Raw genomic sequence first — 23,892 nt, 5'->3', positions numbered from 1 at the left:
GTTATCCGTCCTAGAGTTATGTGCTTACGAGTAACGAAGTACGAGGCACGCGAAAAGACGAGACGCGCAACCCGGGAAACGTAATTTACGTTGTGTCACTCGCGGAGTGTTCCGTGCAAGACGTTATTATCAACAAAAAAAATCACCGTGAAATCACTAGCCAGTGCCGCTATCAGTAAGCTGGTGATTCAGATTTCAGTGATTGAACTACGAGCGGAGCGGTGTTTTTGTAATTTTGTCCCCCGCCATCAGCTCGCCCCGTGAACCAGTGGGGCGCACGCGCGTTCGACACTTCGATGGTGTGTGTGTGACTGAGAGATCGAGTGCGTGTACGTTGCTGCGTGTGTGTTGTGTTGTGTCTTGTATAGTTGTATGTGTGTGTACGCGTGACTGTTTGAGTGTGTGTGCGCGCCTATGTACGCGAAGTGTCTCGTGCGAGGCCGTCCGCGCTTATCTCGTCAAAGGTTGTTGTTCTGTCCGTTCCGTTTCGTCCGTCAACGGGAACCATATACGACATTAAAAATAATCGCATTCCGACTTCCGAGTTCCGGTGCAGTTAATCCGTTGTTTTTTTTTTTTTTACAAACACCCGTGTGTTCGGTGGTTTCCGTGCGCCGATAACATATATGTTTTGAACGGACGCCCCTAACCAACGATGGAAGCCACGGCCAAGCACGACTTCAAAGCCACAGCGCCCGACGAACTGAGCTTCAAAAAGGGTAGCTTGCTCAGGGTGAGTGAGTTTCGTGTGCTCGTCACTCGGATCTGAGTGGTGGACGAATGTGGCCAATTTGGATGATTAGGATTGCGTTCGTGCCACCGCCGGATACCTGCCTCTGTACAAGGCACCTGACCAATTCCAGTTGTTTTTTTCAGGTGATCAACATGGAAGACGATGTCAACTGGTTTCGGGCTGAGTTCGAGGGCAAAGAGGGACTAATACCTAGTAATTATATAGAAATGAAAAATCATGAGTGAGTGATGCTGCTTCGGATTCCTGTGTCCTTATAAGAATATCATTAATGCTTAGGTGTTACTAATATTTGCCATTCCTTATTTATTTGTAGTTGGTACTATGGAAAAATCACTCGAGCAGATGCTGAGAAATTATTGGACCAACAGCCTGAGGGTTGTTTTCTGGTACGAATAAGTGAGAGTTCACCTGGAGATTTTTCACTATCTGTCAAGTGAGCAAAGATATTTTACAATACAATATGTACCTTTAGTATTCTGAGACATTTTTGTATTGTGGCCTTGAACTCACAAAAAATAATTTTTATAATTTAATAAATATTCAATAATAGATGTGGTGATGGTGTCCAACATTTCAAAGTTCTACGAGATGCACAAGCAAAATTCTTCCTGTGGGTGGTGAAATTTGATAGTTTAAATGAATTAGTTGATTATCATCGAGAATCATCTGTGTCCCGTTCACAAGATGTTAGGCTAAGGGACATGCCAACAGCAACTCAAAATGGATTTAATCAAAAGCCGGTATTTATTATTATATTATATTATACAATATCAATTAAGTCGATTGTAGGTACATATTATTAAATAATAAATGTGTGTATTGCGGTTTTATAGACGCTAGTAATTGGAATGTATGACTTTACACCTCAAGAAGAGGGAGAGTTAGCATTTAAACGAGGAGATGTTATAACTGTGACAAATCGCACTGATGTAAATTGGTGGCGAGGTGAGATTGGCACCAGAGAAGGACTGTTTCCAGCTGCGTATGTTTCTCCATATCATGCCCCTTAATCTACAATGTTCTTCATTATATTGGATGTATTTACTACTATATGGAATGTATATTTACTACGGTAGAAAACATGTGACCACAAATAGACTTAACAATTCTAGATTTTTCCCTCGGGATCAGATTATTTATTGCAATAAAAAAAAAAGTCAATAAATATTTAAATACTTAAATCTGTTTAGGTTTTCCAAGTTTTGTTATTAATTAATTCATTGATATATTAACTTAATTTTTTTTTTTGCTTATCCATTAATTTTTGTTCGTAAATATGTTCAAGGGTAATATACTATGAATCAAAATAATAAAATGTTACCTACTTAACAATCGTTTCAAAAAGGTATTTTTTACTATTTAGAATATACATAAAGAACTATTTTGACAAGTAATAATCATTGAGTAAAAACCATTAGTTTTCATATTTGATAAATCGTTGTCATCATGTAAAAAGTGATCTTAAGATCTTTACAAATCTTAGGAGGACGCTACCCATCCATTGTCTTTGTCTTACTCATGTATGACAGAAAATTTCCATTCACTAATGTGCTGTTGTTAATTTTGATATTAGAGCAAATTAATTATCAACGTTTTTTTAAGAAAATTATCTTAATATATGCATGGGATATTTTCAATATGATTTTTTTCAATTTGTAATATTTTCCATACCTATAATATCAAAAAATCACCAATGCATAAGCACAGATAACTTATCTTATCTAAAAGTTTGATATTAGGTGAATTTACCCTAATTCAAAATTAACCCTAATTTGACGAGACTTGAATCACAAGGGTGAACCACCATTTCAGTCACTCGACCTAAGCATGATAGAATCAAACATGTTTGATTTTCAGTTGTGGGATACAAATGAAGGTAGCATGATGTGGTACACCATTATTAATGCCTCGTAAGAACCCTGCAAAATATCAAAACTAACAATACACTATTCAATGTAGTGAACTAAATTTCATATCATATTTTCGTAAAATGAAGACATCAAATGCATAGTGTCTTCTTATTAATTTTCTCTTCAACACATTTTGCATGAAAGCAATAAAATGTATATTAATTTATAGACTTTTTTGGCATTTATAATTTTGATTTATATGTATGAGTTTTTTGCTCACGTGCTTAAAGTGTATCTATGCATTTAAACCATAAACATTGCTTTGATAACCCGCTATTGTTTATAAATTATAATATATGATAATAGTTCTGCATATTATGGTTAATACACTAATGTCTAAAATGTAAAAATAATACCAACAAACAATAAGTCAATAAACATAAATAAAGGTTAATTGTTCATAAAGATTAAAGTTACAATAAAACAGTATCTTTTTTTTCTTTCAACCATCAATTCAAATTATTTATTATAATTTATAAAATTGTATGAAAGTTCAATTTAGTGAAATATATCTAAAATTTATGTTAGTAACAAATTGTTATGAAATTGGTTCTTTATTTCAATTAATATTTTATTTGTTAATTAAATAAATTTGTATTTATCATTTAATTTTAGATATATTTCACTTAAATCATTTGTGTATACCTATTATTATATTTAAATTATGAATATTAAATTTAGTACAAGTTGATTATTTGTTCTGTGTTTTTTTTTTACTGTTCATACTATCATTTCTTTATGGAATTAAATTTATAAATATAATATGATGTAAACTATATTTTTTAATAATTGCATTTAAATAAGGAAATAATTTTTATCAAATGTATTTACATGTTAATGTTTTATTTTATTTTTTGTTTTTAAGTTGAATACACAAGTATAACGACATTTAGAAACACAAAACTTTTGTTTTTTCCTACAATTTATAAAAATCGCTCAATTCCTTTATCTGTATTAAATATTTGTTTTTTTTTAATATTTCAAACAAATATCTGTTTAGTTGTTTATTTTTTGAACTTGACTTGTACTTGTATCAATTATTATATATTGTGCTTAACAAATTTTCAGTCATATCGAACAATTATTTTAGTTTTGATTTTAAATTAAACAATACAATGTCAATATGTGATATAAAATAATATTAAAACTCCTTACTTTACCTATCTTATATATTTCTTTGTTGTAGGTTAAAATTATTTGTTTTTTTTTTACTCATATATCTATATTTAAGTATAAATCCTTCCTGATATATTCATGAAAGGTAAGACTCTATTGTTAATTGCCTACACATGAATATTTTCATCACATATATTATGATAAAAATATTTTTTTTTGTAATAGGTACTTATAGATATTTTATTTTTTATTATTTATTTAAGAAAAATAAATTGTGAAATAATATATATGTTAGTCATAATAATTAAAGACTCTTATAGTTTGAAATAGTGAAATAATGTTCATAAAATTTATTAGTCTAATAATCTATTACGTACATGTATTAAATAACTATAATTAAGTGTCTTTTTCTTTATCTTATACATTTATTAAATTAAAAATATTTTTGTGCCACGATTAATATTTATATTATTTTGTGTTGTAAATAGTTAAATTTATTTTAACTCATAAATTATTTTCTTTTTCAATGATACTTTCCACCATTTATTGGATATTCAGTTTAAGTAAGTAGTACATTTAATTATCAATCATTAACAATGGTAATAATAAATACTTTAAAACAAACTATTTTTCATTTAAGTAAACTATATTGAAAAATTAAAAAGATAATTTCAAATCGTTTTTTTTTTAGAGGATATGTTAAAATTGTAAACTTATATAATGTTTATAGGTATACTTATATTTCAATTATTATTTTTTGTCTTAAACATCTCTTATAACATTTGCATTAATTATGTAAAATAATTTGTGATATTTTATTATTATTACATTTTTATAATTTCATATTGAACTATTGAAGATTAGTATTAAGATAAAATACATTCATCGCTCCACTAAGAATCTAAAAAATATGAAAATACCAAGTTTTCCATACAGGCATACAAACATACAATGTTGATAAATCGTAAATTCAAGTAATCAAAATACAGTAATGTAGTAGTTTATAGTGTTTTCCTATTTCTATATAAATATACATTTATATATTTAAAAAAAAAATAGATATTATCACTCATCAGGTCTCCATTATACGTGTGTATTGGTGTTCTAAACAGGTTGACTTGACCATAGGCGCAATTCGGGTTAGATTTTTGGGGGTGCTAGATATAAGTTGACCAAAGTGATAAATTTATCTCCTAAAAATGCCTATTACATAAAATCATAAGTTATAAGTTTATAACCAATAAAAATTTGGGGGTGCATGGCACCCCCAAAATTGCGCCTATGTTTACTTCTCTATCAATTTCACTCAAATTGCCATGAACACCTTGAATATGAATATATCATATTCATATGTCCACTCGGTAGTTTTACAAGCCCTGAGTAATTATCATGCATGATTCTCTTAACTAGTGCAAAAGGGTTCATGTCAGAAAACACGATTTTACAGTAGACGTAAAAAACATAATATACAAGCCATTTAAAATTAGAAATGAATCATTTTTATTTTTATAAATAGATAATGTAAACATCCAAACTTGAAATACTTAAGTATTGTTTGAATCATTATTATAAGATTTATGCCCAATACGAGTATACGACAATACCATGTACTTGTGTGCAGTGAGCACGAATATATATTATAACCATTTGCGCAATATACAGATGTATAATATACCTAGGTACTATTCATGTAGACGTTATTGAAATGCTAAAATTAGTATCGTATTTTATTTTATCATTAATATTAGTTTTATACTGAAATACTTATTATTATACTTTATTTTATTAATCAATAATCATTTTGAATTTTGATTTATGATCAATTCAAATTTTAAATGTGAAATGCGGGTGACGGGTGACCTGTTGAACACTTGAACGTCAATGAATACGACACTGATACATAATTAACCTAAAACGGCAAAACCTATTATAAGATACGTTTATTTATTAGTTTATTACTAAGAAAATTTAAAATATTTACTTGATAAATCTAATAATTTTAAAATGAAAAATATGTATTGGTATATTTGTAAATTATAATACTTATAAATTATGTACCTAACTGATAATTAAAATGATAATTTGTTCCTATTATGTATAAATATAAGTTTACAATTTGTGATCAGATAAAAATACCAAATTATCATTTATTAAAACATAAACATTTAAAAATTAAATTTTACCTAGGTTTTTAATTATTTGTTTTGATACCTATAACAGCTGAAAATAACATATTTGAATATTTCCCATTTATTTAGATAAAGTATTAGTTAAAAATACAACTATCTAGTAAAACACAACACTGCATAAATAATGTGATATACTCGAGACAAAATTGACAAGTATAAAGTCATAGCTAGCTGGTATAAAGTTGTAGGTACGTGTATCATATTATATGATACTTATGGCGGTCAACTTGTTAACTAAAACGAATATAGCTAAAAATATTGTGAAAAAACATAATCGATTTAAGAGTTTTTGAAATTCTCAGCTGAACGATGAATGTATTAATTTTACAATTCTGTAATTTTTTTAAGTGATGTTCTATCATTACTTATTATTACCTTTTAGAACAATAAAAACGTTTCGATTTCCTACATCAAGTAGGTACATATTTCGGTGTCTTTTTTATTTTATTATAGTAAGATAGAAAAAAATGATTATATTTTCATAATTTCAATTAATAATTTAATTAATAGGTATACTTATATAAACAGGTTTTTCAAATATTTTATTTTTTTCTTATAGATTAAAATTTAAAACTAATATTTACTACCAACAAAACACAAATCATAGCTAAAAACAAATTTTTTTAGAAAATATTAAAATTCACCTATATGCATAATTTATACATTACACTATTACAGTATTTATACATTAATGTACATATACAAATTACAAATCAAGAAATATGTGCACTTTCCCCTTAAAATTGACAAAATAGGCAAATTATACATTTAAATTTTGTATTTTTTAACTCACTAATGCGTTTATCGGAATTTGGATTTCTGCTTATAAATCAAGACCATTATATGTTCTGTAGGATAATATGCAACTTTGATAACTTCCGATCCCTAATTACCACAAAACTACGGTTATTAAAATGTTATTTTTGCTTGCAATTCATACATTTTATAATGTACCTATAATTGTTTTTTTATCAGTATTTATTTTTTGCCTTTTGTTCTCTGACTTCTTTTACCGAATCTGCCAGTTTTAACTGGGTCCAAATAAATTACAGTGGAAATGTTTATTTAGGTATTAAAATAATAGAACAATTTTACATGAGTCTTTAAAAATATTTAAAAGACATGTTGTTACTTGTTGCCGACATCCGAGGTCCACTAATCAATTAAGCATTGCATATTTATCTCAAAAATTATAAAAAATTTAATTTTCCATAGAGGCTCATAGCTGGCCGGTAGCGTAGCTGGAACTCAATCAAGGGGGAGGGGCTATTTAAATAATAAATTCTATAATCTATGTTTATTTTAATAATTTCTTATATCCGTGATTAATAAAAGACTAATAAAATACTTTAAGAGAGGACAGATGGTTCACTCAACTACGTCACTATAGAGCTAGTATGTTTAGTTAAGTGTTGAATGATTCTTAGCTATTTTTATGAATGTCGAAACAGAAACAGTAAATAATGCTGGTAAAACTGGGCTGCTGCAATTGTGGCATTAGCTATTTAATCTATTTTGTGGTAGCAGTGGTAGTACTCGCCACTCGGCACTTTGCAGTACTGCTGTCTGCTGGGCACTGGCGACTGGCTACTGCATTGCTGCAGCCTGTAGAGTGCAGACTTGAGAGTTGAGTTGAGACTGTTGAGAGTGCAGAGGAGCGTTTAAATACAGGAGTGCAGACCTGCAGTGTGCAAGAAGCCAAGAACTAGAATTGCTGGTCTATTGCATCATTTGCATCACCGAATCATGGAAAAAAACAGTGTTTGTTTATTTTCCATGCGTGCGCCAACTTGAGGGGAAATAATGGAGTTACGATCATGCTAAAGATAACTGCACTGTGATTATTTCATAACAAAACATTCAATTAGTTTTTAATGATTCAGACTACCTAATATACCCTACCTAATACCTTTACAATTATATTATAGTAGTTCGAAACAACTATTAAAAAAATAAGTGAAATTACGCGAAACTAGATAAATTATGTAGAAATTATAAAACTCGAGCGTAATATTCACGTTTAATTTATTGTCTGTGATAAAAAAACATAGTGAGGAGAAAATAGTGCTGCTAATCATTATGTGTTCATTTTTTGCGAAGTAAAATATTTTTGTTGTCCCAAATGCTTTTTAATTTGTCAGACATAGATTTTTCATAATAATTAATGACTAATGAGTATCAAACATGTCAAATATGTCTGGATCTTCAGGTAGCAGGCGAACTGGAGGAACAACTAAAATCCGTCTAACTGGTGAGTTAAACATCTTGATTTGTTATAAATTATTAGTTTATTTATTTATTTTACATATCTATAAATTTATAAATTATTTACTTGATGTTATATTATCACAAATTAGTTTTAAATAATAATAATTTTAAATTTATTTTGATATGTCAAATAGCAATGATAATCTATCTATATAATTCCTTAATATGTCTTATTGTTTTTTTTTGAGAAATATCTAATTTTGTCCATTTGTTCAAGAATTTCTAGTGGCCAAATACATACGGGGTATACTTATTAATTCTTTAATAATATAAAATTTTATAGGCAGAAAGTACTTAACTAAAAACAAATAATAATATGTTAAACATTGTCATTTCTGACGCTATAGTAACTTTTTTTACTCTAAGTTTATTCTTATTGACATTATTAGTTTATTAAAAATCTACCTAAATTATAGGATAAGTACTAATTAATATTATATTTTATACACCACATTAACAATCTACTACCTAAGAAGTAACTAATTCTGGTTTAAGAGGACTCAACACCCGTATTTTTGTCTGTCTTACAAACACGTAACATAGAAAATGTATGCCCAGCAGTTAGTTTTACTCCGTTAGTTTAATAATTAGAGTGAATAGACCTATTATGAAACTTCTTGATAGCAAGAAAATTATCTGTGTTTTGTTAGAAGGATTTTTACGATAATTTAGTTTTTAAGTGAGTTGTATGATATAATAGATTGTAAAATAAAAATACTTGTAACTCACTTAAAAACTGAATTATCGTATAAATACTTACAACAAAACACATAATGTTTCTACCATCAAGTTTCATAATAGGTCTATTCACTTTAATTTTTAAGCTAACGGAGTAAAACGTGATCTGCTGAGCATAAATTTGGTATGTTACACGTTTGTAAGACTGAGACAACTAAGAGTGGTGCACACTGGGGGGGGGGGGGGTCAGGGGTGTCAACTGACACCCCTCAGAGAATTGGTCGATGACTGGGTGAGTGTGACTGGTTCTGGGTAAATTCGGATGTTATTTTGATAAATATTTGTTTAATTTAATATTAATTGTATAAAGAGTATAAACTCAGATTTTACTTGTGGGGTGGGTGGGTACTGCGAGATATATATTTTCGACACCCTTGTGAAAAATCTACTGTGCGCCACTGCAACTAACAGGTGTTGCACCCTCTTAATGTATTGTACTATTTTTACTATTATATAAATAATAATATAAGTCTAACAATTACATATGGTATCCAGTTATGGGGCTCTGCAAAGCCCTCTAACACCAACACTCTTTAAGCTTTTCAATCTATCTGCCTACGATTAATAACGTCTTCTCCTTGGTATTTCACAAACAAAAATCTTCACCAAGACCTAAAAATTCCTACACTTAATCAATTAGCAAAAGTACATTACTCTAAATTTCACTCCAACTTAAATTCTCACAGTAATCCATTAATAAAGCAACTTTCTTCCACCTCACTTCCTGGCAATGTACGCAGAAGACTAAAAAGGCAGTGGCCTAGAGACCTGCTAAAATAAAAATAAATAAATAAAAAAAACCACGACATCTAAAATGTTCTCGATTGGTTGGTGCTGCTGAGTGCCTGCCCCTAAATGCTAAATTCTGCTATTTCATATTATATTAATTATCAAATTTGCCCATTGTACATAGTTGTATAGAATGTAAATTACTTAAATATAAAAAAAAAAAGTCTAACAATGATTAAAATTGGTTTTCAGTGCTCTGCGCTCAAAATTTGTTGAAAAAAGATTTATTTCGTAAGTTTAATTTTGATTTACTTATAAATAGTTGCCTATAAATTATTAATATCAATTTTATATTTTTAACATCATATCTTGTTTATAAACATGGCATATTTTATCGGTTAAAACATGTAGGTTTACCACCTGATGCATTTGCAAAAATAAGTGTGGATGGATCTGGGCAATGTTATACAACAGATATCTGTAAACCAACTTGTGACCCCCAGTGGAATCAACATTATGACTTGTAAGTTAATATGTTAAATAATATTATTATTATATAAATATACCTAATTGTATTAATCATGATAAAATTATTTAATAGATATTTAAGTAAAGGTGATCATGTAACAATTACCTTGTGGAATCATAAGAAAATTCATAAAAATATTCAAAAACCTTCTAGTGGTTTCCTTGGATGTGTAAGATTATCATGGAATCAAATTCAGCGGTACAAAGATACTGGTTGTATGTATATAATATAATGACTTACATTTTATTTATTAGAGCATCATTTTATTTGTTCAAAATTCTTAATTTACAGATCAGAAATTAGATTTAATTAAATTAAATCCAGATGATCCAGTACCAATTAGAGGTCAATTAGTGTTATCTTTATTATCTCAAGATGGTACAACAGGAGTATCATCCCAACAACCAACTCAGTTACCAGATGGATGGGAAGAAAGGAGAACAGAAAATGGACGATTATATTACGTAAATCACAAAACCAAAACTACCCAATGGGTTAAACCAACCAAGTAAGTGAAATAATTGTAATTTATAAATGTATAACAATTATTAGATAAAAAAATAAAAAAAGCTAGGATTTTTTCATTTACTTAATAGATCTGATATTATCAGTCTAAATGAACACAAATAATAAATCTACATGACATGATGCTAGATCGTAAAATAGAGGTTTAAAAGGATGCCACACTCACATAATATGTTGTCTCCATCTTATAACGTGTTACATAACAAATTTATGTTTAGACGATCACGTTTTATTCCGTTAGATTTAAAATTAATGTGAATAGACCTATTATGAAACTTGATGGTAAGAACTTTCTCTGTGTTTTGTTGAAAGTATTTATACGATAATTCGGTTTTTAAGTGAGTTACAAGCATTTTTATTTTACAATTTATTATATGCACATAACTCACTTAAAAACTGAATTATCATAAAAATTCTTCCAACTAAACACAGATAATGTTTGTACTATCAAGTTTCATAATAGGTCTATTGACTCTAATTATTAAGCTAACGGAATAAAACGTTAACTGCTGAGCGTTAATTTGCCATGTTACGAGTTTGTAAGACGGAGACAACATATGCGGTGTCCTCTTAAAACATGGGAAAATTTAAAAATTGCTTACCAAACCTTTTAATTACAAAATCAATATTAAGACATAAAATGTATGAACTAATACATTTTTCAAAAATAATAAAAATAATGCAGATAAATAAAAAGTATTATTTATTAAACATAATTTTTAATTAAATTTTTAGATCACATTCAAAAATTACTACTAGTAGTAGTCCTCGCCCTCCAGCACCAACACCTACAGAAGATATACGAAATGAATCTGATGTGATAAATAATAATGATGGTAATAGTATTGCTTTGACTGCACAAACGTAAGTTACTCTTGCTTTTAAGATTTTATAAAACTGTATGGCAAGTAATAACTATGAACTTATGTATTTAGGAGTAGGAATCCTAGCAATCGAGTATCACTCAGTTCTACCAGAAATGCATCATCTCACAGTTCCTCAATTCAACAACCACAAGACTTGCCAACAGGTTATGGTTAGTACCTCATCACTTTAATCTAGTTAAAAAGATTAAATTATCATTTTTTGACTTTAACAGAAATAAGAACAACACCTCAAGGACAAATTTATTTTTATCATACCCCAACTGGTTTAAGTACATGGCATGATCCTAGAATTCCGAGGAATATAAGTGTAGCTTCAGGACAACAACTTGGCCCTTTGCCTGCTGGTTGGGAAGTACGTCAAACATCCAGTGGTCGCTATTATTATGTAGATCATAATAATCGAACCACAACGTTTTCGGATCCAAGACTTTCAACAGCAGTCATAGCTAATTTATTACAGTAAAACATTTAATTACATATTGCTGATATTATTAAATTAACTCTTTATAATTTATTGTAGGAAACAAAATGATCAAAACTCATCAACAAACGAACAAAACTCAACGAACAATAAAGAAAACACTAGTATCAATGCTAGAGAGCCTAATACTAGTGAAACATCATCAAGTCAACAGAGAATTCAACCTCGCCCTGGTCCTGTTTTTGATGGTCCTCAAAGCATTGAGACTGATTCAGAGTGTTTGCCTAAATACAAACGTGACTTAGTAGCTAAACAGAAGATTTTACGTACAGAACTGGCTGCATTACAGCCTCAAACTGGACATATGAGATTAGAAGTTTCAAGATCAGAAATATTTGAAGTATGAAATATTTAAATCTTGATTATTTTATTTCTAATATTATTAATTTTTAGGAGTCATATCGAGCAGTGATGAAGATGCGACCAAAAGACCTACGAAAACGGTTGATGGTCAAGTTTCGTTGTGAAGAAGGTCTTGATTATGGTGGAGTAGCAAGAGAATGGTTGTATTTATTGTCCCATGAAATGCTTAATCCTCAATATGGATTATTTCAATACTCCAGAGAAGACAATTATACATTACAAATAAATCCGGATAGTTCAATAAATCCAGTATGTTGTATTTACAATTTGGTAGTGCCATATAATATTATGCAACTAAAAATGATTTTTAATTTTAAGGAACATCTATCTTATTTCCATTTTGTTGGTCGTATAATTGGAATCGCTATTTTTCATGGCCACTATATTGATGGAGGATTTACAACACCTTTTTATAAAATGTTATTAAATAAACCAATTACTCTAGAAGATATAGAAGGAGTAGATCCTGAATTACATCGTAGTCTCACATATATACTGTAATTAATAATAGCTAAGGTTTTCTATACATTTTCTATATGCATCTATTTTTTTATTTTAAGAGAAAATAAACTTGAAAAAGATATAATTGATACTACTTTTGCGGTTGAACAAAGTAGCTTTGGTGTATTAAAATTGCACGAGCTTAAAACTGGTGGACAAAATATTCAGCTTACAGAAGATAATAAAAAAGAATATGTCAAGTATGTTAATAATGGATGATCACTCATGTATATGATATTAAAATAAAATAGTGTAATACTAACTACAATTTAAATTTATCTAGATTATACGTGACATATAGATTTATGAGAGGTATTGAACAACAATTCTTAGCATTGCAAAAAGGCTTAACTGAAGTAGTTCCTGGAACATTGCTAAAGCCTTTTGACGAACGTGAGATTGAATTAATTATCAGTGGTATTGGTACCATTGATATTGAAGATTGGAAGCGTAATACTAGGCTCAAAGTGATTATTTTTTTAAACTTCATAAAATATAACAGTTAAAAATATACTTAAATGAATAACATTTTATATTCAGCATTGTACACCAGATATGCCTGTAGTGAAATGGTTTTGGGAAATTATTGAACAAAACTATAGTCAAGAAATGCGTCTCAGGCTATTACAATTTGTCACTGGAAGTTCTAGAGTTCCTCTTCAAGGTTTTAAGGCACTTCAAGGTTAATAATGATTTATTTAACGGGAAAAAATATCCAACTATTGATACATAATATATTTTAATTTAGGATCAACTGGAGCAGCTGGGCCTCGTTTGTTTACTATACACTTGACTGATGTACCTACTGATAATCTCCCTAAAGCACACACCTGTTTTAATCGTCTTGATTTGCCAAAATATGAGAGTAAACAAAAATTACTCGACAAACTCAGCCAAGCAGTTGAAGAAACTTGTGGTTTCACTGTTGAATAGGTAATTTGTTAAATTCTTATTAATCGCATACATTACATTTGTTTAAAATATGTTAAATGTCACTTTTTGTATTATTATTTGTTTATAGAATTTTTATTGTACCTATAGTCATTTGTTAATTCAATCTTATTTTGTTTATTATCTTTTTTTTTAATCAGAAGAAAATGTTGAGATTATTCAATAATTGTTATTAAAAATTGTAATAGTTTTAAGTTATAGTTATGATAATAATGTGCAATAATACAGGGTAAAATATTATGTAAGACCTTGGAAGCAAAATGAACTAATTCAAAAACCACATTTAACTTTATTATTTTATCTTCTTTAATGATTATTGATTCTATGTGTGACAGAAAAATATTATTATTGTTATTTGTTACCATTTAAAACTTTTGAATAGATGCTCAAGAAGTGTTGACTTTTATGGTAATTTTATTTCGATTTTCATTCCAATCTTCAAAAAATAAGATTCAATTTTTATCAATATCTAATCAATAATTAATTTTATTATTTATTATAATATCTTAATTTTTTTCATCAATTAATAACTTAATTTTATTGTAATAGTTTATTTTTCATATAAAACAATCATATTGTCTTCCATAGGTTTAATATATTAAGGACTGCCCGTATACGACAATCCTAATCCTTAAATTCGTGAATAAATTATACATATAATATAACTTAAATAGTGAATAGAATAGTTGCGTTAAATTATCTCATTTATGCTCTGGAATTGAACAATGATATAACTATGTTTAAACAATAACAATTATTTAGCAACATCAGTAATATCTCTGAAGACTGATGTATTATTAGCTGATTGTTCAAAATGTTAGTGGCATATAATAATTAACAACTCACATAAGTATCATAAGTATTCAGGCATTCAGCTATTGACGAGGTATCAGTATGTTCAATTTATTACAATAATTGTCATTTTATAAAAATTTATAAATTCATATTGCTCTGATTGCAAATTGCTAAAAAATGTGGAAACAACAATATTATAAATATACAACTGATTTTTTTCTGATGATCTCTTGAAATTATTATTGTTACTTTATTTACATTTTAATGAAACAAGACTTAGTTTTATCTCATAGTATATCTATTAATTAGTAGATTTATTGTGTCACATAGATTTATCTTTAACATTAAGTAACCAACTTGTATTTGTATGAAATATTAATTGTAGTAATAAGTTGTATTGCATTATTTTTAGTTTGATTCGTCAAACATGCTCACTCCCTTAACCCCCTTATTCTTCTTTAATACTGCAGTTATTCAAATTCTTAAATATTTTTTGGTATTTAAGATGTAAGCTTCTGTTTGTAAAATGACAACCAAAATTCCAAAAATCCGAATTCAAATAAATGAAAAGAATAAATGGGAGTGAGCATGCTTGGCAAATTATTTTGTATGTTAAAAAATGTTCACTTTATAATGAATTATAAAAAAAAATATATAAAATAAAAGTACCACTATTTTTTATAAACTATGTACAATAATATATTATACATTTATATTGAATTAATTTTGTTTATTTATTAGTAACATTATACTTCTTAGGCACATTCATTTCTTTTATTTATGTTCATGTTACATCTGTCATTTAAATTAATTAAATATGAGTATGATAATGTTATATTTTTCTCTATCTAGTTATTCAAGAATGTATTTTATATAAAGCATCTTTTTAACTGATTGAGTTTTAAAAATAACACAAAAACATTAAAAAAATTTCAACTTTTTATTTAAAAAATAATGTATAAATACCTAATATTTTGTTGTATGGCATTTAATTATGAATCAAATACACATAATTATTACTGCTCTGTTGCACTTATACTTAATCAAACTTTGGTTATTCAATTATTAGTGTTATTCAATTAATAACCTATTTACTCGAATCATACACGTGAATAGCAGACAATTTAACATTGAGTTCAGAACTTGATAAAATTAAAAAGGATCAGATTTTGGTTGTTTTTTCCAAAACTTTCTTACGTCATCGTGTCCATCAGTACTCACGACAATGTTTCTTCTTCTTTCATCGCACCAAACCAATGCACCAATTTCAGCAGCATAATTTTTTATTGTTTCATAATCATTAGGTGTATTTATATTGCTATATAACACACCATCTGTGTATGTTAGTCGATTTCTTTCATTTTCCCACAAATAAATTTGATCAATTACAGTTTGTGGCATCCCACATTCTTGCATTTGTGGATGTGTATGTACAGTAAGAAATCTCACTATTTGTGCAGCAGTAATGCCACTACGTAATGCTGTTCGAACAGAATCTCTTGTTAATATACCAGCGGCCATGTTTGGAAATCTAAAACAGCAAAAGATATAATATATATTTAAACTATTATCATAATAATTATTACCTGTAAAGCATATGAGTAAATAATGCAACTAAGGCAACTTTTAGATCAGAATCAGTCATAGCATAAACCCGAAAATTGGTTTCTACAATTATATAACGTTCTTTATTTTTCATTCGTTCTGAAGTACGGCTGTTCCCTTGCCCCATTTCAATTACTAATCGAGTAGGATAGAAACGTCCAGCTTTACGTTTCCTTTGATAAACTAATCCAAATTCTCGTAGATGTTGTAAAAACGCTTGAAGGTTTTCAGACATTTCATCTGTTATATAATCCCATCCTAAAGTACCGAGATGTATTTGAAAGAGGAACGTTAGACATTGAGCAAGATCGAGACCTCTCGATTCAACTGTTTCCATATAGCGGAGCATGAAATACCATACTTGAGTGGCCATGTCCAGCAGTAGAAACTGAAATCCTGTTGATGTAATGACTGGACTATCATCTGTGTCTCTGACCTAAAATATAATTATTGAGTACCTGATAGAATTAAATTGTAATAATTGCACTAGTCACTTACCATAAGACCTGCATTTAGTAAAACCCTAACTGCATCTGATGATATGCCCTCATGTTTAGAACCAACCATATAATGTAATATGCATTCCCACCGTTCATACGCGTAGGAATCTAAAAAGTCTATATCTCTTGCTTTTGGATCAGCTGTCATATCACTGTTAGGTACTGTAGAACGGCCACCGCCCATAAGCGCTACTTTGAGTTTCTTCTTGAACGTAGAATTTAAAATCCATCCCTTGAGGCCACCAGAAACTCCGGTTAATTTCCATATATGCAAATTGGTAGCTACCTCTATAGATTCGTCAAGTTCACTGGAATAGTTGGCCGGCACCCAGGATGAAAGAACTGATTGCGGCACTGGCTGTTCGATGAACAAAATACGTAAAGTAAACTGTTGTGCAATGTCAGGTAACACTCTAAACACTGTTAGGCAAGTCGGCGGATGACTGTATAGCCGATCTTGAACGGCTTCTGGAAGTTTGATGAGGTATTCGTATAATGTCAGGACTTTCAAAATTTTAGAACCGTCGTCTTTACGTAAATTCTTCCGTTTCTCTTTGCTAGTGCTGGGTTCTTTAGACATAATTGTCAAAATTTATATACCTAACGATTTGTTTTGGATAAATTGCATTATTTACTGTCTTCGACCTAAATGTCCCATACAATATTAGACACAAAATAAATATTTAACAATAAACTAATTAATATTATTGTTTAATATATTTTTTTGTTTATATTTTAACTTTTAAAATGTTTTGAAATTTAAAAGATTGTCATAATATCAGTCAACATAACCTCTAAATCTGTGAATTTACTCCAGAGATGATAATATAATTTTTACATTATCTATGGAAATGATAGTGTGCCACTTATAAGTTATATCATTTCATATATTTTGAAATGAAATTGTAAACATGAAATAATAGATAAATAGAAGTCCATGCGGGATGCTTGTTAGTTAGTTAATAGTTACTTCTTACTTGTTAGTACTTTCAAGCCAAGTAATAAGGTGAAAGTTACGTGATATCTAGTAAGTAAGAATTAATTGAATTAATTTATGCAAAAAAGTAAATGTTATTATGAATATATATAATATATGATCTGATATGATCAGAATTATATTGATAAATTGTTAATAAAATATGTCTATCATTTGTTTGTTATAGAATTTACTAAGCTATTACATGAAAATTTAAGTTAAAATGGATAAACGCTCAAAGAATTTACCCAAATTTGGGGCAGCAAAACTTTCGTTTACACCTAATTTAGGATATAAAAGGTTAATTATTTATTTTATTGATACATTTTCTATAATTATGATTTCAAATTTGGCAAGCCCGTAGATTTTTCTCAGTAAATTGTTAATAAATGAATATTACTGGCCAATAAGTCCACTTCCATACTTCTGAAGCTCATTTTACCAACTATCAAAAGAATTTTATTCCATTTCCAATTTGGGTTTAAAAATAAACATTGTATACTACAACAAATCCACAGATTAATTGATAAAATATCTTCAGAATAAAATATGTCTATACAGGTATTCTCTTGAAATGTAACACAAGCACATAATACATTTTATTTCAAGTTCTAGAAATTGTATTAATCAAATTCTGTATAAAGAGGCAAAGGAACAACAATTTTCTGTATACTCAGGCATTTTTCTCTCCTTCCCCCCATCACCATAGTTGGAGAAATGAAGAATGTTTTTATGGAACATCTATTTCTCCTATGTTCTTTAACCTATACATAAATAATCTGCCCATCACATATTCTAACACATCTTCTTTCATCTATGACTGAAGGGTTAGATGTTGAGAAATAATCTAACCTTACCATTGGATAATTTTCTCACCTAAAAGCTATCACAATACCAAATAATTAAGCACATTAATAATATACATATCAAAATTATAAAAGGTACCAAAAGTTATGTTTACGTGTATAAAAAAAAATACAATTTTATGATAAAATATATGTACTGAACATAACATATTTTTCCCTAGAATTATAGCCAAAGATTCAGATCAACTAGCTAAAGTAGAAGTTAAAGTTGAACATGATGCTAATTCAATTGCTCAATCATCATCAGCACAAAAACAAAAAAAAACTAAAGAAAGATCTACAACACAGGTTTATATTATTAAATATTAACATTATATATAATTAATTATGATAATATTAGTATCTATTTTTAGGTACAAAGTGTGTTTTCTAACATGAGTTCAACAACTCAGGGTAGATCAGGTTCATCACGCATGGGATTATCATCTGGTTTTCGATCTTATTCAAATCATGGTAGTTTCAATAATTCAGGATCTTATGTGAGTAGTATAGTGATATTTGGTTTGTGTTGTGTTTTGATTTTTGAGTATCTATTAAAATTTATCTAGGTAAAAAAAGAAGCTTGTCAAAGTATACAACAAATGCAAATGTTTGAAAATAATCAATTTGACGTGGATGACCCAATGGATGAGCCTCATAGACCAGTTCGATTACCTTTCATCAGAAAAAGTACTAAAAAAATGTACTATATTTACTTGCTAACTATCTAATGATATTTGTTTTAGATAGGGTACCCCAAATAAAGACTGAAATGAGTTTAGAATATCCGTTCCAGAAGAATATTTATCCTTCATTAAGTGAATTAATTTCTCCTGAATCATTAATTATTTTACAGGTTATTACTAATTGATTTATTAAAATATATTTTTAATTAAAGGCATTGATTGGAAATTTGTTCAATCAGGCGATCTGTTATTATAATCACTAGTAGTTACTACTAAACTGGTGATACAGACTAAAATAGAATGAACTGGAAACCAGATGCATTACCTAGTGTTTAATGTTTAGAAGTGTCGAGTATGGTTGGGGAATGAGGGGACAGCAAGTATGTATAAATTGCTACCAATGTTCGTTGTCTAGTTTATAAGATGATTTTAGGTAGAGATAAAATATAGGTATCTCCCTCCCTCAAGACTTCTAACCTTGGCCTCACCTATTTGCCAGTTAGTTTCCAGTCCATTCATCTTAGTCCGTGTCTAGTGGTTATGTGATATTAGTGATAATATTTTTTTCGATTGAACTCGACTTTTATTTGCAGAATGTATTTTATTGCAGTGAGCCATCTAATTATATACAATAATTATTTTAGATTTTATATTAATTGTTTGATTTGCATTAGTTCTATGACAGTTCATTTAGTATTCAACAAAAAATTGCAAATATTGATTTAAGAGAAAATGATGATAATGATGTAATACCTGCCAAATTAAAACCAGCAGTTCCTATAAAAATGGAATATAATGGCCAATTTAAAACAGAAGTAATTATGAAGATAATAATAATGGTTATGAATTTTACAAATCATGTTAATGTTTACTTCCAGAATGATTCAGAAGCTATTTTTAAGTCTGGACCAATAGGTAAACTTCAATATTATAGATCCGGACGTGTTGTCTTAATCTTTAATGGAAAAAACTATGAATTATTAAAAGCCGCAGAAGATAAACATCACAAGGTGACTTGATTTATTTGTAGTATTAAAACTGCAGTATATGTTATTGACGTTTTTTTAGGAATTATTTAGTCTTACTAAAATTGAAGAAGCTGACAGACCGGATAAACTAGTGAGCTTAGGAACAGTACCTCTACGACTAAAAGCTGTTTTGAATATTGATAATATAATAGAGCACTTTATAACATATAATAATTAGCATACAATTTTATTTTATTTATTAATGTACAAAAAATAATTAATAATTATACTTAAATAAAGAATTACAATGTGTCATAATCTTCTAACACATTAGCTAAATGTTCATTATCCCTTGGTCTCTTAGAGAATCTTTTCTTGGTCACTGGCTTCTTCCGTTTAACATGATTTATTTTTTTGATACCATTATCTTGCATGGAGCTTATACCCTGAAAAATATTTTATGTATAACTTCAGTTTATTGTATTAAAAAATAGATAATGTGGCACTCATACCTGTTTCTCCAAATGTTCCTCTATCTTTTCATCATCCATATTTTCCACGGCAATGCTCCTCCACATTTTTTTAAAATCTTCATTGATATCAATAGTAGCAGATTTGTCATTGTAAAACATAACTTTTTTTTTATCCCCAGGCCGACAAACATATAATATTTCATTTTGCAAATACTGTTGTAAAAATAAGAATATATTAATTAATAATTAAATATTTTTTATAATTAATTTATAGTTATTACCTTTAGAGCTTTTTCACAATTAGGTAATGATTCTTGGATGTCGTCCATCATAATTCCTCCTAAACCTTTCAAATCTTGTTGTTTTAATAACTTCAACAAAGCTTTTCTGTCTTTAAGTTTATAAGGTGGCTTGAACATATATTTTCCATCAGGTGTACGTTCAATTTTAGGGTTACCTGGTAGTGCTTCAGTTTCTAACCACTTGAAAAAATAATAAATATAAAAATTTGATTTTTAATTTTTGATATGAGCATATAATAAATTAATAATATAAGTACCGTTTTTACTTTAGTTCCCACATCTAATTGATTAGTTTCATCCAGTAATTCATCTAATGTTAAAGGATGATCATCTCCATCCTGATGCCGAGCTCTAATATACTTAACTATTTTGGTAAGTACACCAAATTTATACTGAGAACTTTGCCCAAATGACTTGTAGCTACTTTAGTAGTAATTAAAAATGTTAGTTAACAAAATTATGTTCAATAAATTTATACTAAATAGTTCATACTTCAATGAACTTGCAGTATTTGGGGGAGAAGGTGGTCTTGGCATAGATGGTAATGGTTTTGATTTCCTTTTAAGCTCATCTTTATTGCTATTGTCTTCTCTTAACCTTTTTTCAACTCTATAATGATAACACATAAACAGGTTATAGTTACAGTAAAATCATTATTTGTTTAACCAAAACATACTATAATAATATACTTACACAGGAATAGCTGAAGCTTTAAGTTTGAATAATTCTCTTTCTTTCAGCAAAGCAGGATCCATGATTACTTAAATATATGCAACTGAATCTAATTTAAAAGTATTAATTAAATAAATTATTGTTAGTTTTTTTAAGTTTTTAATAGCACAGATTATTATTAAATTATTATTTGTAATTTATTGTTTAAAGATTGCAAAGATAAGTTTGGAAATAGTCGTGCATACATTATGATACCAACCATGGCCATGTATTACTATACAGCTATTATTTTGTGTAATTTTACGTCAAACTAAACAATGAAAAAAAGCTTACATTAGTTTTAGCTAAATTGAACTATCAGAAGTTAATAATTACATATAAATTAGATTTTAGGACTGTAATTATGTACTACAGTTTTTTAAAGTCAAATTTCAGAAAAATAGTAATGAACTAGGTACCTAGGGATATTCTTGAAAAGTAATGTATATTTTAATAACATATAAATTACCTTGATTTGGAAAATAGTTTACTTCCTCTATCTATTTTTCAGCATAATATAATTTTATTTTAAAGTTTAATTAGATTCGTTCACTACATAATAAACTCAATGTAATGTAAACCAAAATACCAACATTATTAAAAAATTTTTTAAATTTAATATTTACTATTTATAACCATTATCGTTTACTCAAATATTATAGTATTTAATATTTAGAACGATCAACATTAGTAATTAGTATAAGTCCTATAAGACTAAATAAAATAGTTTATACATTATTTAGTATCACAGACCTCAAAACTACAATCACTGAATAGATAAATACAACTACCAGACACCAGACAGTCTGTAATATCAGTTATATCACTAGAAAAAAAAAAACGGTTTATATCAGTATCATGGAAGAAATGTGTCATATCTATTATTGTTCTGTGATTATACTACTCCGATTAATAAATGAAGATGGACACCACGGACTAAGATCTTAGTCCGTGATGGACACCGTCCTATGCAACTGCTACGACAATCGTTGCTTCGATTATCAATAACAACGGTATTCTAATATTCTATGATATAACTCCGATATATTTTGTACTATAACCACGGTTAGGTTGGATGTATTTATATGTAGAGATTTGTAGAGTGTATGGGCTATATTATCATTTATCTTTTAAATAGGTATTAGCATTGAACTATATAATAATATTATGTACTATGTAGTTCAATGGGTATTGGTTAAATGCAGTCATGTATTATTTTAAAAATAATGATAGTATAATATACATTATATTATATACATTATTACATAAATGATTAAACGGGTTGAAGTATTGTTAATTGTGATTATGTTGTTAAACAATTTACAATTATCAATTGGCAAGTGTTTATAACTCATAAATTATGACCCTGTCAAAATTTAACGACTAGCATAACATTTTGTTTCTAACAGAAACAGTGAGAAGTTAGAAATCCACTAGAATCCAAATGCTGTAATTTTATTTGTAATGTAAAAATAATTTTTATTTATTAACTCGACTTTCCATATGGTATTTTATGATTTATATCACCAACCTCGACTTCAAAGAAGATCTGAAGATGTTAATATTTGACCAAAAATATTTTTATAATATAGACAGAGTAAGTAAGTTTAATATTTAGGAGACTTATAGCTATTACTAAATAGACTTTTTAGCTATAAATCTATAATATCCCAGTTTCAGTCATATCTAATGATTATTGGTTTCATATAAGATTGCTATGATAAATCTTTGATTCAAAGATAAAGTTCATACACCTAACACCTGTATCTTAAAACATAAATTACTCAACAACTAATAATTTAAATTTCTTTATTGATGTAAATGTTTATTTATTATTTAGCTTAAATATATGCGAATAACATCATCTACTGTGTCGTCGCAAACTTCACAGAGTTCTGGTCGAGAGTCTAGACAAATAGAACAGTACCCATCGGCGTAACTAGGGGGGGGACTAGGGGCGCTTAGTCCCCCTGCAGTTGTATTTAGCCCCCCTAGAAGGTTTTACGTTTTAGCCTCAAATTGAGCCTGTAGCTAAAACCCAAATCCGAAAAAATAAGAAAAAAAATGTTTAAAATAACTCATATGTCATA

At 28.5% G+C, this 23,892-nt stretch overlaps 5 protein-coding genes across 7 annotated transcripts; 3 read left to right on the top strand and 2 right to left on the bottom strand.

Annotated features, from left to right (window-relative positions):
* Window positions 1–334: 334 nt before the first annotated feature.
* Window positions 335–2,820, top strand: drk (growth factor receptor-bound protein 2 drk). Its single transcript, XM_015515473.2, has 5 exons — window positions 335–733; window positions 877–974; window positions 1,068–1,187; window positions 1,305–1,494; window positions 1,588–2,820. The coding sequence occupies exons 1-5, from the start codon at window positions 656–658 to the stop codon at window positions 1,762–1,764; spliced, it is 663 nt and encodes a 220-aa protein (XP_015370959.1). The 5' UTR covers window positions 335–655; the 3' UTR covers window positions 1,765–2,820.
* Window positions 2,821–7,824: 5,004 nt separating this feature from the next.
* Smurf (SMAD specific E3 ubiquitin protein ligase) lies at window positions 7,825–15,456 on the top strand. The gene is made up of 15 exons (XM_015515444.2): window positions 7,825–8,220; window positions 9,957–9,995; window positions 10,116–10,227; window positions 10,306–10,448; window positions 10,525–10,741; window positions 11,494–11,622; window positions 11,694–11,794; window positions 11,858–12,104; window positions 12,166–12,466; window positions 12,520–12,738; window positions 12,808–12,986; window positions 13,050–13,190; window positions 13,274–13,457; window positions 13,531–13,672; window positions 13,739–15,456. Exons 1-15 carry the CDS (start codon window positions 8,154–8,156, stop codon window positions 13,921–13,923), a joined length of 2,406 nt encoding a protein of 801 aa, XP_015370930.2. The 5' UTR covers window positions 7,825–8,153; the 3' UTR covers window positions 13,924–15,456.
* Window positions 15,457–15,657: 201 nt separating this feature from the next.
* Window positions 15,658–17,610, bottom strand: mrn (general transcription factor IIH subunit 4 marionette). Its single transcript, XM_015515713.2, has 3 exons — window positions 16,840–17,610; window positions 16,323–16,777; window positions 15,658–16,267 (listed from the first exon to the last, which is right to left on the bottom strand). Exons 1-3 carry the CDS (start codon window positions 17,419–17,421, stop codon window positions 15,889–15,891), a joined length of 1,416 nt encoding a protein of 471 aa, XP_015371199.1. The 5' UTR covers window positions 17,422–17,610; the 3' UTR covers window positions 15,658–15,888.
* A 99-nt stretch (window positions 17,611–17,709) lies between these two features.
* Window positions 17,710–20,642, top strand: LOC107166753 (uncharacterized). Its single transcript, XM_015515548.2, has 9 exons — window positions 17,710–17,868; window positions 18,005–18,117; window positions 18,845–18,971; window positions 19,037–19,162; window positions 19,232–19,352; window positions 19,409–19,518; window positions 20,023–20,163; window positions 20,227–20,358; window positions 20,417–20,642. The coding sequence occupies exons 2-9, from the start codon at window positions 18,041–18,043 to the stop codon at window positions 20,552–20,554; spliced, it is 972 nt and encodes a 323-aa protein (XP_015371034.1). The 5' UTR covers window positions 17,710–17,868; window positions 18,005–18,040; the 3' UTR covers window positions 20,555–20,642.
* TfIIEbeta (transcription factor IIEbeta) lies at window positions 20,545–22,726 on the bottom strand. 3 transcript variants are annotated; one of them, XM_089219599.1, is made up of 7 exons: window positions 22,556–22,726; window positions 21,785–21,872; window positions 21,584–21,700; window positions 21,349–21,514; window positions 21,071–21,271; window positions 20,829–21,002; window positions 20,545–20,762 (listed from the first exon to the last, which is right to left on the bottom strand). In XM_089219599.1, exons 2-7 carry the CDS (start codon window positions 21,844–21,846, stop codon window positions 20,619–20,621), a joined length of 864 nt encoding a protein of 287 aa, XP_089075725.1. In that variant the 5' UTR covers window positions 21,847–21,872; window positions 22,556–22,726; the 3' UTR covers window positions 20,545–20,618. The 3 variants fall into 3 exon arrangements, with proteins under 3 accessions (XP_089075725.1, XP_015371058.1, XP_015371050.1); XM_015515572.2 differs by lacking the exon at window positions 22,556–22,726 and adding an exon at window positions 22,272–22,534 and having other exon boundaries at window positions 21,349–21,511; XM_015515564.2 differs by lacking the exon at window positions 22,556–22,726 and adding an exon at window positions 22,272–22,532.
* Between the last annotated feature and the right edge of the window lie 1,166 nt (window positions 22,727–23,892).

Source organism: Diuraphis noxia, unplaced genomic scaffold, assembly GCF_037042655.1.
Source record: "Diuraphis noxia isolate RWA-SAM2 unplaced genomic scaffold, SU_Dnox_SAM2 contig0002, whole genome shotgun sequence".
Classification (NCBI taxonomy): domain Eukaryota; kingdom Metazoa; phylum Arthropoda; class Insecta; order Hemiptera; family Aphididae; genus Diuraphis; species Diuraphis noxia.
This window is presented reverse-complemented; position numbering and strand designations above follow the sequence as displayed.